The 11832-nt window shown below is 52.6% G+C and overlaps 1 protein-coding gene across 2 annotated transcripts in view; it reads left to right on the top strand.

Annotated features, from left to right (window-relative positions):
* Window positions 1-1025: 1025 nt before the first annotated feature.
* The window catches only part of HLF (HLF transcription factor, PAR bZIP family member), a 47663-nt gene continuing 36856 nt past the window's right edge, over window positions 1026-11832 (top strand). Inside the window, exons 1-2 of one of the 2 annotated variants that reach the window (XM_080680823.1) lie at window positions 1026-1540; window positions 3712-4044. In XM_080680823.1, coding sequence (XP_080536949.1) covers window positions 1426-1540; window positions 3712-4044 — 448 coding nt within the window. In that variant the 5' untranslated portion in view covers window positions 1026-1425. The remainder of the gene's footprint in view (window positions 1541-3711; window positions 4045-11832) is intronic. The other variant, XM_080680822.1, reaches the window with a different exon arrangement.

Here is an 11832-nt window from a genome sequence, read left to right as displayed (position 1 = left end):
CGGGGAATGAGGGGAAGACCCTGCCTGCCTGGGGCTCTGCAGGCCTAAATGCCATGGCCCGGCCCACCCAGGTCAGGAGGGGGTTTCCCCCACACTGGGGACAGGGTTGCACAGAGCTGCAATGGGCTAAACTGACAGCTGGAGATGCTGCTGCTGTGGCAGTGAACTCGGAGATCTCCTTTAGGAATAGGTTACAAAATCATTTCAATGGCCATGCAGATCTCTTCACTTGAGGCCATCTGTTCTCTCCTGGAGCAGATATTCCTGAAACGCCACTCAGTGTCTGTGTCTCTCCTGCCTTCATTCAATTGCGCCACTGTGTATTCCTGTTCAGACCCCGCTGGCAGCGTGGGAAACACTTGACAGGGCTCCTTCCCGCACTCCCCTCTCCAGGGTACTTTTTGTATCTCATGGGAACTTCCAGTAAGAAGCTATTTACGGTGGTTGAGGGAGCGGGTCAGGAGAGGGAGGGGCTAAGCTCGCTGGGGCCAGGAGTATTCAGAAGAGTATCTACCTTCCATTGATCTAAACTTGTCCTTCACAAACTTGACTGCTCTTTGGAACCACGGGGGAGCTTTAAAAACGAATAATGCCTGGATGTCAGCGCACAGGTCTGACTTAGTTCTTCTGGGATGCAGGCTGGGCATCTGGATTTTTAAGCTCCCCCGGTTGAAAACTACTGAAGTACATTCCTCCCTCCTCTTCCCACTGTGAAACAATCAGATTCTCAGTCCAGGTCGTTGGCCCTGGGGATCGGGTTCCTATCCCTTCGCAATCTGCCAGCTCCGCACGGTCCCGAAAAATCCGCGCGCGCGACCACGCCAAACACGCCGCGGCGGCGGGCGGGGCTGGGGCGGGGCCGCGCGTGGCCCCGCCTCCTGTACGCCTATCGGCGAGCGGTGCGGGCCCTGACGTCACTCTTGTCAGGGCCGCGGCACATGGGTGGCCGGATGCGCTGAGCCCGGCGCTGCGGGCCGCGGGGCGCAGGGGAGCAGCGGCCACCCGCGCGGGGAGGGGGGTGGGGTGGGACCGCGCGCGGCCTCGAGTGCTGGCGGGACGGGGCCGCGTTGGCGCGGTGTCTTCCGCCCTTCTACGATCGTCTGCATATTCTTTTTTTTTTTTTTTTTTTTTTTTTTTGCAATTTTAAACATTTTGCAAGGCGGTGGGTTCAAGACAGGTGAGAGCATCCCGCAGGTCGCCGCCCAGGAACCGGAGGGCACTTGGCGCGCTCTCCGGAGACCGGCTGCACTGGAAACCTGGAAGTTTTTTGCTTTTATTTTTCATGCAGATGCATTTATAAAGATATAAGTACATTTTTTTTCTTTTCTTGTCTCCAAGCGAGTACTTTTGGCAAAGGACGGAGGAAAAGCTCAGCAGCATTTTGGGGGAAGGTTGTATTTTTTAAAGAAAAATATTTGCATCGCAATGGAGAAAATGTCCCGACCGCTCCCCCTGAACCCCACCTTTATCCCGCCTCCCTACGGCGTGCTCAGGTCCTTGCTGGAGAACCCGCTGAAGCTCCCCCTTCATCCTGAAGACGGTGAGCACTGCCCTCCTGGTTGCCCCGCTCTGGGAGGGAACGAAGCTCCTGGGGTCCCCCTCCTTCGCAGGGCACCCCCCGCTCCCCGCAGCTAGCTCGCTGGAGCATCCATCTCCCTCCGGTCCCAGGGACCCTGGCCTTGCTTTAATGAAATAGAGGAGCTCACCCATCACCCCACCTCTCCTCGAAAAATGGGGACCCCCCTCACTGTGCAATGTTTAAAATAGTGCTGGGGACCCGGCCCAGCCTCCCTGGGTCCCGCTCTGGCTGCGCGGGTGGGAGATGTAACTTGACAGGTCAGTGTTTCCCAGATTGAGGCTTATGCGCCCGCAGTGAGAAACCGCCCGCGCGAGGGCAGAGCTCCGGCTGGGGGAGGAGAAATTAGGGGGCTTGCTTCCGAAGGGGTGGGGGCCCGAATTGGGGGGTCTCACTGCCTAGGCCGAGTATTGGGATCATATTATTGTTTCTGTTATTAGTTCGGATTTGGAGCTTATGAGGTGTGCGCGGAGACACGAGTTCTCCAGTGAAGAGTAATTGAGAAGCGAGGGGGGGTGGTGAGAGCTGGCGGGGGTGGGGGTGAGGGGTGCTGTCTCTCAGCGGGAAGCGGTGCACGCCTCCAGCGCTGACTCTCTCCCGCTGCACTTTCTCGGTGGGAGGGGAGCGAGGAGCAGGCTCACGTGTAACCGCGCGGGAGCCTCCTCTGGCCTGAGCCCTTTCTTGGTAAGTCCCAAACCTTCCCAGGCGGCCTAGGCTGGAGCGGGACCTGAGGGAGGGGTCCTGCAAGGAGGCGCTGAACCGAGCTGGTGCCGCCAGGGGTTTGCCTTTTGGGCTGATCCCAGTAGCAAATGCAGACCGTGTGGCTCCCAGTGGAAGGTCCTAAAAGATCCTTTGGCTACAAAAAGCTTGGGAGTACTCGAATCTTTTTGCATCCTCTTTCCTGGCAGGGGCCGACCTGTTGCATTGCACAAGTTGAGGGGTTTGTTCTTGGTCTGCAGAGCACAGCTTTCCACGGAACTCTCCTTTAAGGAGTAGCACTTGGCAGGGAGGTGCTGCCTGCAGTCTTTTTTGCATCCGTGGGTGTTTTCAGTCAGATTCTCAGGAGACGAGACTGTAGAGGATTAGAATGGATGGCGGTGGAGGCTGTGTTTCTCCGAGGAAGAAACTCAGAAGCCAAATTCCTTAATCCCAGATTCCACCGGCGCCTGAGTACTAGACGTGGCAAAATTCTGAGCGCTGGTTAAAGCCCTCCTGGGTGAGGCAATACTTCCAGGTAAAAATAGTTGCATACCTCCATCATAGGTATGTAGAGTAACCACCTTTCCCATTAGCTGTGCTTTTAACGGCTTGTGTACGTGTGTAATTTTTGTGAACCAGGTCATACTTATGTGTTTAGGGGAAGAGGTGAAAGAAAACACTTTGTGTTTTGTTTTTTTAAAGAAAACAAAACTCCTTTTGTAAAATCCAGTGTAGCCCAGTGGATTTAGAAGCAAAACCTGAGCTTAGGCGGTGTTCTCAGTTGTCTTCTGTGCCAATATGAGACATTGGTCAAGTTCCTTCCGGCTTAGAGCCTCCATGTCTTCATTATAAATGGGGATAATCGCAAGTTGCAAGTTGATTCTGAGAGTTTTGGAGATAATATATGGAAAGAACCAGGTATGTAGTAGGTGTTCAATCCATGGTTTCAAAGAAGGGTGGAGAGTCCCTGCTTCAGCAAAATTGGAATCACCAAATCCCGGGCTTTTCACGTCTGAATGACTTCATATTGTTACTGTAATGACTTGCCTGGATGCTAAATCATGCCTAGTTATTGCCTTTTTTCTTAAAAATCCCAGCAGTTTTATATAATTGCAAGTGTTACTTTCCCACTGTGGATTTAAATGATTTGCCTTCTCAAATAATGCCCCAAAGACTGTGCCCTCTTGTTTACGTCCCAGAGCAGTCTGACGCCCTGACCCAAGGACCAGCACTTTCTTTCCAAAGTAAATAGGAAGATATTGAAAAACAGGCCAAGATCCATGTCCTGCCTGAACTTTTAACTCTGGATCCACAAAAGCCGGCGGCCAGACAACCCTGGTGTTTGAGACCAGTAGCTTTGTAGCAGAGGCTGGGAGAGGTGGTGAAAAAGCCACATGTTTTCTTTGTTAAAGTCCGACTCTCCCCTTTCCCCGCAGCGTTTCATAAAGACAAAGACAAGGACAAGAAGCTGGACGATGAGAGTCACAGCCCGACCGTCCCCCAGTCCGCCTTCCTGGGACCCACCTTATGGGACAAAACCCTTCCCTATGACGGAGACACTTTCCAGTTGGAATACATGGACCTGGAGGAGTTTCTGTCCGAAAACGGCATTCCCCCCAGCCCTCAGCACGATCACAGCCCGCACCCTCCGGGGCTGCCGCCCGCCTCCTCCACTGCCCCCTCCGTGGTAGACCTCAGCAGCCGGGCCTCTGCACCCCTTCACCCTGGCATCCCGTCTCCGACCTGTATGCAGAGCCCCATCAGACCAGGTAACCTCTCCGAAGGCTCTCCCTGCTGACTCCAGGCGGGGAGGAGGGCTAAGGGAGGGGTGGGGGGGGTAAACTTCTTCATTGGGGACTTAGCTCGCTCTGAAAGAGGAGCCTCATACAGGGTGGGGCAAAGGTTGGTGTACAGTTGTTCGTCTGGAAAATGGTACAGTGATGAATAAATGCTAATACAAGAGTAAGCCCTGTTTGGCATACTCACCACTCCACCTGCTTTTCCCCCATGCTGTTCCACCCCAGCAGCCGTTGTCCCACTCCAGTGAGTGTCTGTATCACCTGGGGAGTCGGCTGAATGCAGACCAACCCTAGAAATGCTGTGTTTTCAGGCCTGGGGTTAGGGCCCAGGAATATGCATTTTAACCAACTCCCTGGGGGATTGGATGCAGTTGTTCCAAGGACTGCAGTATAAGAAACACCAACTGACAGGTGATGATTTGGACAATTCAGCATCCCTCTCATTTCCTGCCCCTTGTCCGCATCCCCCAACTACCTGAATACGAGGCTCTTGCTGAATGATGTGTATAGACTCTCTATAAGGCAGTGGTTTACTTACATTCACCCTTGTCTGGCCTCAAGGGAAAAATGGTGTGAGTTAAGGGTTTGGGGCAGATAGGCTTTTTATCTTTTCATCTCGAGTTGTCACGATTGAGAAATTGACTCTCAAACCACCTCTCCTAGTAAGCAGGACTTAGCCTTTTTCAGCACCAGGCCCCATAGTTCTCTCTTTAGTATTCCTCTAAAGTCTAAACCCAGTTGTTCTTACATTTCCTTTTGTCATTTTCCTCTGTCTGAGCACACTTAGTCCACTTTTATCAATGCCCGCAAGGCCGCAAGGTCGGCTGTAAATGGTGTTGAAATATTACAAAAACCATCCCCTGAAATGACCAGGACTTCAAAACCCACTGCTGAGCGCTCTGATACACACACGGGTAGAGGCAGCTGTGGCTCCGGGCCTGCAGCTCCCTGTAGTTCAAAATGAGCAGGAAGAAAGGCCGTGTTTTGTGCACAGGTAACCAGGAACAAAGATTCAGCCAGATCCATTGTCAGGAAGGCCGCGGAGCTGAGGCCTTCACTGCAGGGGAGGACAGAAAACAGGACAATGGGAAATTGTGCTAGAGATCCTTCCTGAACCCGGTGTCCTCAGCGCGAAGCGGGGAGAATTTCTGTGACACAGAGAGCAAGATGAAAAGGAAGGACATGTGGTAAAGGAGGAAGAGCGCCCCCCTGCCTTGAAATTTTAGTGTTGGGGTTAAAGTTCTCCCATTCATCTCTCTCTGTGCTGGTCCCCTCCTCCAAAACCTACTGTGAATTATAGCCCAAGGCTACTGGCTGGCATGGAATTCAGTCTTAACCTCTGAGCACCCAGGAGGCTGCAGAAGCTTGGGAAAACTCTCTTTTATATGAACCCGAGCCCCTGGTACTAAGAGTGTACAATGCCACTGTCTTCACCTTCTTCCTGGGGACAGACAAGCAGCAAAACAAACCACCCTTCAAAGTGGCACAAAACCAGGGAGAAGGGGACAGAGCCCCAGGGGGAAGGCACCGTTGTGCCTCAGGCTTTCTGCTCTGCGGCTAATGGGACGGGTGGCCTTTCACAGGGGCAGCCTCTCGGAGCCTCCGTTTCCCTCTGTGTAGAATGACAGAATGTCTATTTGATTGAGCTGTTGTGAAACGTGGCGGCAAGGTACTAGCGCAAATTTTCTGCTCACGAGAGCAGCGGTGTCAACTTTGATCCTGTAGTTCAATCCCTGTCTTCTGAAATACCTTCTTAATGAGGTACAGTATGCAGCTACTTGGTCTGGGGAGAACTATGAGGAGGTGTGGACCAATCGTTATTGGAGTGGGGTGTTTGAACACTACCACTTACAATCAATCGATACGTATTTCTCAACCCTCCGCCAAATACCATGTTAGAAATACTGTGTTTTCCCAGGAGGTATGCAAATATTGGGCCCCCACACCTTGGTTCCCAGTGAGAATCAAGAGCTGGGGTTGTGGATTGAGGCTTTGGGGACAGTCGTTTGTCAGAGCTCGTTAGGATCCGTGTTCATCAATGACTCAGGAAGCCGAGGTGCCCCGGTCAGATTCACAGCCCGTAGTGAGGACTCCCGGTGTCAGTGGCTGTCACTGGTTAGGTGGTGGGGGGAGGAAAGGCACTAGGACCAAAGGGAACACAAACTCTTCGTTGACACGTCTTTTTTTGATCATGGAAACACACTTCAAAATAATCTCCTTCTTTGAGTTGAAAACACAATGATATTCCTAACAAAAAAGGAGAAACATTAAAGCTCTTCTTCAGATACCAAATGCAGATGAAATGCCCTCTGCTGTTGATCCTTACAAAGATCATGATACAAAATAGAACTCTCGAGGGTGTGGGCCTGATGCAGGGTACCTCATAAGCAAACCTGACAAAGGAGAGAGTTCTTGATTGTCCTGTGTAATCACAGTGGTGACCAGAATGGAAATACCAGGTTAATCTTGAGAAAAATAAATCCTCAAAGGGAAGAGCACAGAGGTAGCCTGGAGCATTCTGGGAATTGTGTAATCTCAGTCTAGAGCAGGACTTCTCCACCTTGGCTGTACAGCTGTTGCAGATAAGTCTTTGTTGTGGGAAACTGTCCTGTGCAGTATAGGAAATTTAACAGCACACACACACACTCTCACACACACACACACACACACACTCACACACACACACACACACACACTCACACACACACACACACACACACTTACACACATACTCACACTCACACACTTACACACATACTCACACTCACATATTCTCACCCACACTCATACACTTATCCACACACTTATTCACACACACTCATCCATTCATACACACACACACTCACACGCTTACTTATTCTCACACACACTCTCACACTCGCACATACACTCGCACACACGCTTACACACTTCTCCACACACACTCACTTATTCACACACAATTATCCACCCGTACACACTCTCTCACACACTCACACACACTTATTCAGACACACACACACACAGACATTAGCTGTGACAAGTGAAAATGAATCCACTTGCTGCCAGATGTCCCCTGGAGGCAAAATCACCCTGTTGAGAAATGATGTCGACTGTCCACGTGGACAGCAAACTGGGGACTGAATCCGGACCCTGTCACACACATGGATGCTTTTGACCTCCTGTAATGCTCTGTGGCCAAACTCTTGAGAATGTCAGGAGACATTAGGTTTCAAGAAGAAATATAATGTTAATAGAGCATAGTTGTGCACTTTTAGTTTATAAAAGTATGGCACCGGGTGAATCAGGAGACATTTTCAGAGTAATTTTATTAAACATTTGTTTTCTGCTATTGCATCGTTCACATTATACTGGGGAGCACGTGTCATTAGGACTCTCTGTCTGGCGGAAAGGAAACGAAGCAGGAGGTAACACATGGGGCATTTCTAGGTCTGCCCAAAGCATGTCTTGAAATGACAAGGTGAGCATTCCTGTGAATTCTCATACGATTGACCGTGACTGGCCCCAACCCCCTTTGCTATTTTGCACATCCATCCTTATTCCTCTGTCTAGCTGTCTGATCAAAAAAGGAATCAAATGTCTGGAGAAATATACTTGGCCTTGAAGAAATAACCCCGGGGCCCACTCACCCTCCTGTGGCTCTGGGGTGGTGCTCAGCTTCCTGGGCTGACATCCCAGTGGCAGAAGAAGAGCGGTGGTTGCTGGATGCTCTAGCACCTGCACGGCTGCTCGGTCACCTGGGTGCCACCTCCTGGGTGTCCCAAGCAGCAGAGGCAGGCGTCACCCTGACCACATCGGTGATTGGGTTCCAGGTGCGACCAGGAGTGGTACTTGGAAGCGCCGGGTCCTGGAAAAATAAGAATCTGTTTGCCCGGAGGATGGAGCGGCTGCTGTAAGGACAGCAGTCCCTTTAGGGAAAGTCGTCCACAGCAGACAAAGGCAGAGTTATTTTTAAATCACACGCTTGTAAAGCCAGAGTTGAAATCGTTTCCTCCGGTGGTTTTTCTTTGAATAGCTTGGGGGTGTCCTGCCCTGGCAGACCCATACCCAGCTGAGGGTTGGGGAGGCTCCCTTTCTGGGTCTGGATGAAGGCCGGCTAAGGGTGACGTGGTGGGGGGAGGAGGGAGCCTCAGGGAGCCCCCAGCATACCCACGTGAGATGGAATGGGCGTGGTTCCTGCTGACCTTGCCTTGTGAGAAGGTTTGGGCCTGGAAGGAAAATGCTGGCTGTGGGTCTGAGTAATGACGGCAGGAGGTCGTGTGCTGGTGGTTCTGGGATGGGGGGAGGTCCTGCCCAGGCACCAGCGTTCTCTTGCTTTTCCCAAACTCATGAGATGAAGCTTCAGTGTCCCCTCCCCGTACGTGCAGGCGGCTGCTATGTTTTCCCACCAGCATAGCGATGTCTGCAGGCGGGGGCATGGGGACTGAAGGTGGCTGTGCGCTGCGCCTCGGGACCCAGGATGTCACCCAGGGGAGGGCGCCAGCTTCGTCCCGGAGGCAGGCAGACTTCTCTGTCTCCTCAAAGAGGGTGCCTTCCCCGCCAAGCGCTGTGGAGGACGGGCTTGCCCCGTCCTGGCTTTGTCGTGCTGTGTGCTCCTAGGACAGTGGTGCCTGGCTTCTGGCAAGAGGTATTTCAGATTGGCATGGACAGCAGTGCAACTCGGTTCTTAAGAGCGTAGGCGCCCGGCCGGGGTGGCTCAGTGGTTGAGCATCGACCTATGAACTAGGAGGTCACAGTTCAATTCCCGGTCAGGGCACATGCCCGGGGTTGTGGGCTCGATCCCCAGTAGGGGGGCGTGCAGGCGGCAGCCGATCCATGATTTTCTCTCATTGTGGATGTTTCTCTCTCCTCTCTCTCTCTCTCTCCCTTCCTCTCTGAAATCAGTAAAACTATATGAAAAAAGAAAAGAAAAAGCGCGTAGGCTCTGGACCCAAGGACTTGGGTTCACATCCTGGACCCACACTGGCCTTGTCTGTAAGTTTGTGTCGATTTCTCGGCCTCTTTAAGCCTCGGTTTATTCGTCAATAGAATGAAGCCTGTAACCAGCCCCTCCCCCGGGGCTTCAGCAGGGCTCAGTAAGGTAACACACCACAGAGGATGGCACGGTGTGCGGCACATGGATACTCCGGCTGGGAGCCGTCCTTGTGATGCTAGTGGCCTGGCCTGGAGAAGAGAATGACTGTGTTCCCAACCCCTGCTCTTCATCTGGGATTTGCTTCCAGTCCCCTTCCCTCTGCAAAAATAGGACAGGCGTTTTTTTCCCAGCATGCCCAATATTCTTTGTAGCCTGCTTGACTTTTCTCCTTCATTCTGGGCTGGAACAAGTCACTCCCCTGATGCTAACCCAGCATCATCACTTCTGGGTTAGCACCTTCCGATCGGCCCGTGTGGAACCAGCCACTCGCTCGGTGCCCAGCCGCCCTTCCTCCCCTGCCCCCAGCTCTCGTGAGAGCCCTGGCAACTCTGGCCGCCTGCCTGCCTGCCTGACCGTGTGCTTCAGGCACGTGGCTGTGCCCTGTGGAGCTCGCCCAACTCCGGGTGGCCTGCTGGCTGGGCTTCCGCCCCCTCCCCCACGCTGGCTTCTCTCCCTAGGGGAACCGCAGCAAGCCAGCCAGAAATTGTAACGCTGACCCTGGCATGAGAAAGCTGAGCTCTGGAGGGCAGTTCAGATGCCAGGGAAACCTGCTCTCTCCAGCATCCTAGCCAGACCCCAAACTTGGCCCTCTCTCCTGCCCGTCTGCCCGGAGGCCCTGTCCTCTCCGCGCCGCTGCGGTGGGCAGGATTCCTGTAGGCCGGCTCCTGCCAAGGGTCTTGGCAGAGCCTTCCCCGTTCAGCACTGTGCCTACCAGACTAGAAAAACAGCAGCGTGCAGACAGAACGAGGTGGAGGAGAAGGAAGGGCTGGGGAGGTGGGGAGAATAGAGGCCTTGATGCCACCCTAAGGTAGAAGGCAGAGGATGAAAAGACAGCGGTGATTTATTAGGTTTTTCCTCGGAAACCTCGCTGCCAGCCAGCACTAATCACTTTTACCCAGGAGTCATTTTTTATGTCTCAGCAGTGAGAAGAGAGGGAAGAAGGGAGGTGGTAGGGGAAGTAATAAGATTTTTAAAAACATTGGAAGAGAATATATGAGAGCGGGACAGGGGGGACAGGGTCTGTATTTGATTCTGTGATGGGGATGGGTGAGAATATTTTTCATTTACTATAATATCTGGAATTGTCCCAGCAAATGTCGACCTGAAACCACTAAGCCATTGTTTTGGAATAAACCTAAAGTTCCTTAAGACATAGGCACCTGCTGGCTCACCTTTCACAAGGTCCATCGGAATGTCCTGTGTTTGAGACACTGTTCACATACGGGCAATAACATAGCGATGTGTTAGAGCATAGGATGCGGCAAGCAAGCAGGCCTGGCTGGGAGTCCCACTCCGCCCTGCTTGCCTGGGTCTTCGGCAGGTCATTTAAACACTCTGAGCTTCTGATTTCCCATCTGGAACTTTGGAACCATCATTGGCCTGCCTCACAGGAGTGTGGAAGGTCCCGTGAGCCAAGGTGCGTGTAGAGCACTGGGTGTGGCGCCTGGCGCCCAGGCACAGTGAGCCGCTGCGAGAGGCATCCTGGTACCACCTGATCTCATTTCTCATGGGAGGACCTAGTGCTGGAGTCTCCGTGCTTTTCCCTTCCTAGCCGTTTAAGGCATTTGCTCAAGCCATTTACGTTTCTCCTCCACTTCTCTACCTAAGTCGTGTCTGCCCCTCTTAGACCCTGAGGTTTAGGGAACCTCGGGTTGCTAACTGGAATCTTCATTCATTCCTCCTTGCTCGTGAGATTAAAAAATCAAACAAACAAAATTCAGTTCAAGTAAGTTCTTGATTAGATTTCCCCATGACACATTCGCCAGTAAACCAGTCCATCAATCAACGTTGCTATTGCATTTTTAATCACAGGCATCAGTCATGGTACCTGGAGGCTGTAGAATGGCCTCGGGGATAAATAACTGGAAAGGCATGGGATGGTGCTGGGAGGGGGAAAAGGTCTCGTGCAGTTCATCCTCCTGCTGGCAAGCAAGACCCGACATAGGCACCCAGACTAATAATGCTCCTGCCCCCAAATGGTCCTGTAACGGGCAAGTCCTTGCTCTTTCGAAACCTCCACTTTCTTGTCCGCAAAGTGACATCTTTGTCGGGTTTGTGTGAGCTTTCTAGAGCTGACGCGCATGAAGGGTCCAGCGTGGCGCCTGGCGCACAGGAGGCCAGCCTCTGCCACAGGTCGGTTCCCTTAACTTTCCTCTAGTAAACGACACGAAGGTTAGAAAGCTACAGGGCAAGCTGTAAGAGCAAGGAGCCACGTGGACAGTCCCCAGAAGTGGCGTTGGCTTTGGGCTGCACCCTGGGGAAGACAGACAAGGACACGATTTGGCTGCTGGTCTCAAGGAGTTGCCATGGAGTAGGGAAGATAGGACGTTGAGGTAAAAGGAAGAGTGACAGGCAAACTAGCCTGTTCTCGGTGCCAAACAATGAGCACAGGGAGGCCTCCAGGACCTGTTGGAAAGAGGAGAGTGAAAGAAAGTGAGCGAAAACTTTCAAAATAAATAAGGGAGCCGTGCAGACAAGGAGATCTGCCAGACCTCACAGGAAGCGGCCACTGCCCAGGGCAACAGTGCCCTGGGCGAGGCTTCTTGGAAGGGATGGACCTTCAGCTGGGCCTGGCGGGAGAGGTGGAGGAGCCAGAAGGGTGAGCGGGCCACGGTGCCCCAGAG

Source organism: Plecotus auritus, assembly GCF_963455305.1.
Source record: "Plecotus auritus genome assembly, chromosome: 7".
NCBI lineage: Eukaryota > Metazoa > Chordata > Mammalia > Chiroptera > Vespertilionidae > Plecotus > Plecotus auritus.
The sequence above is the reverse complement of the archived record's forward strand: the minus strand, read 5'-3'. Positions and strand labels throughout refer to the sequence as shown.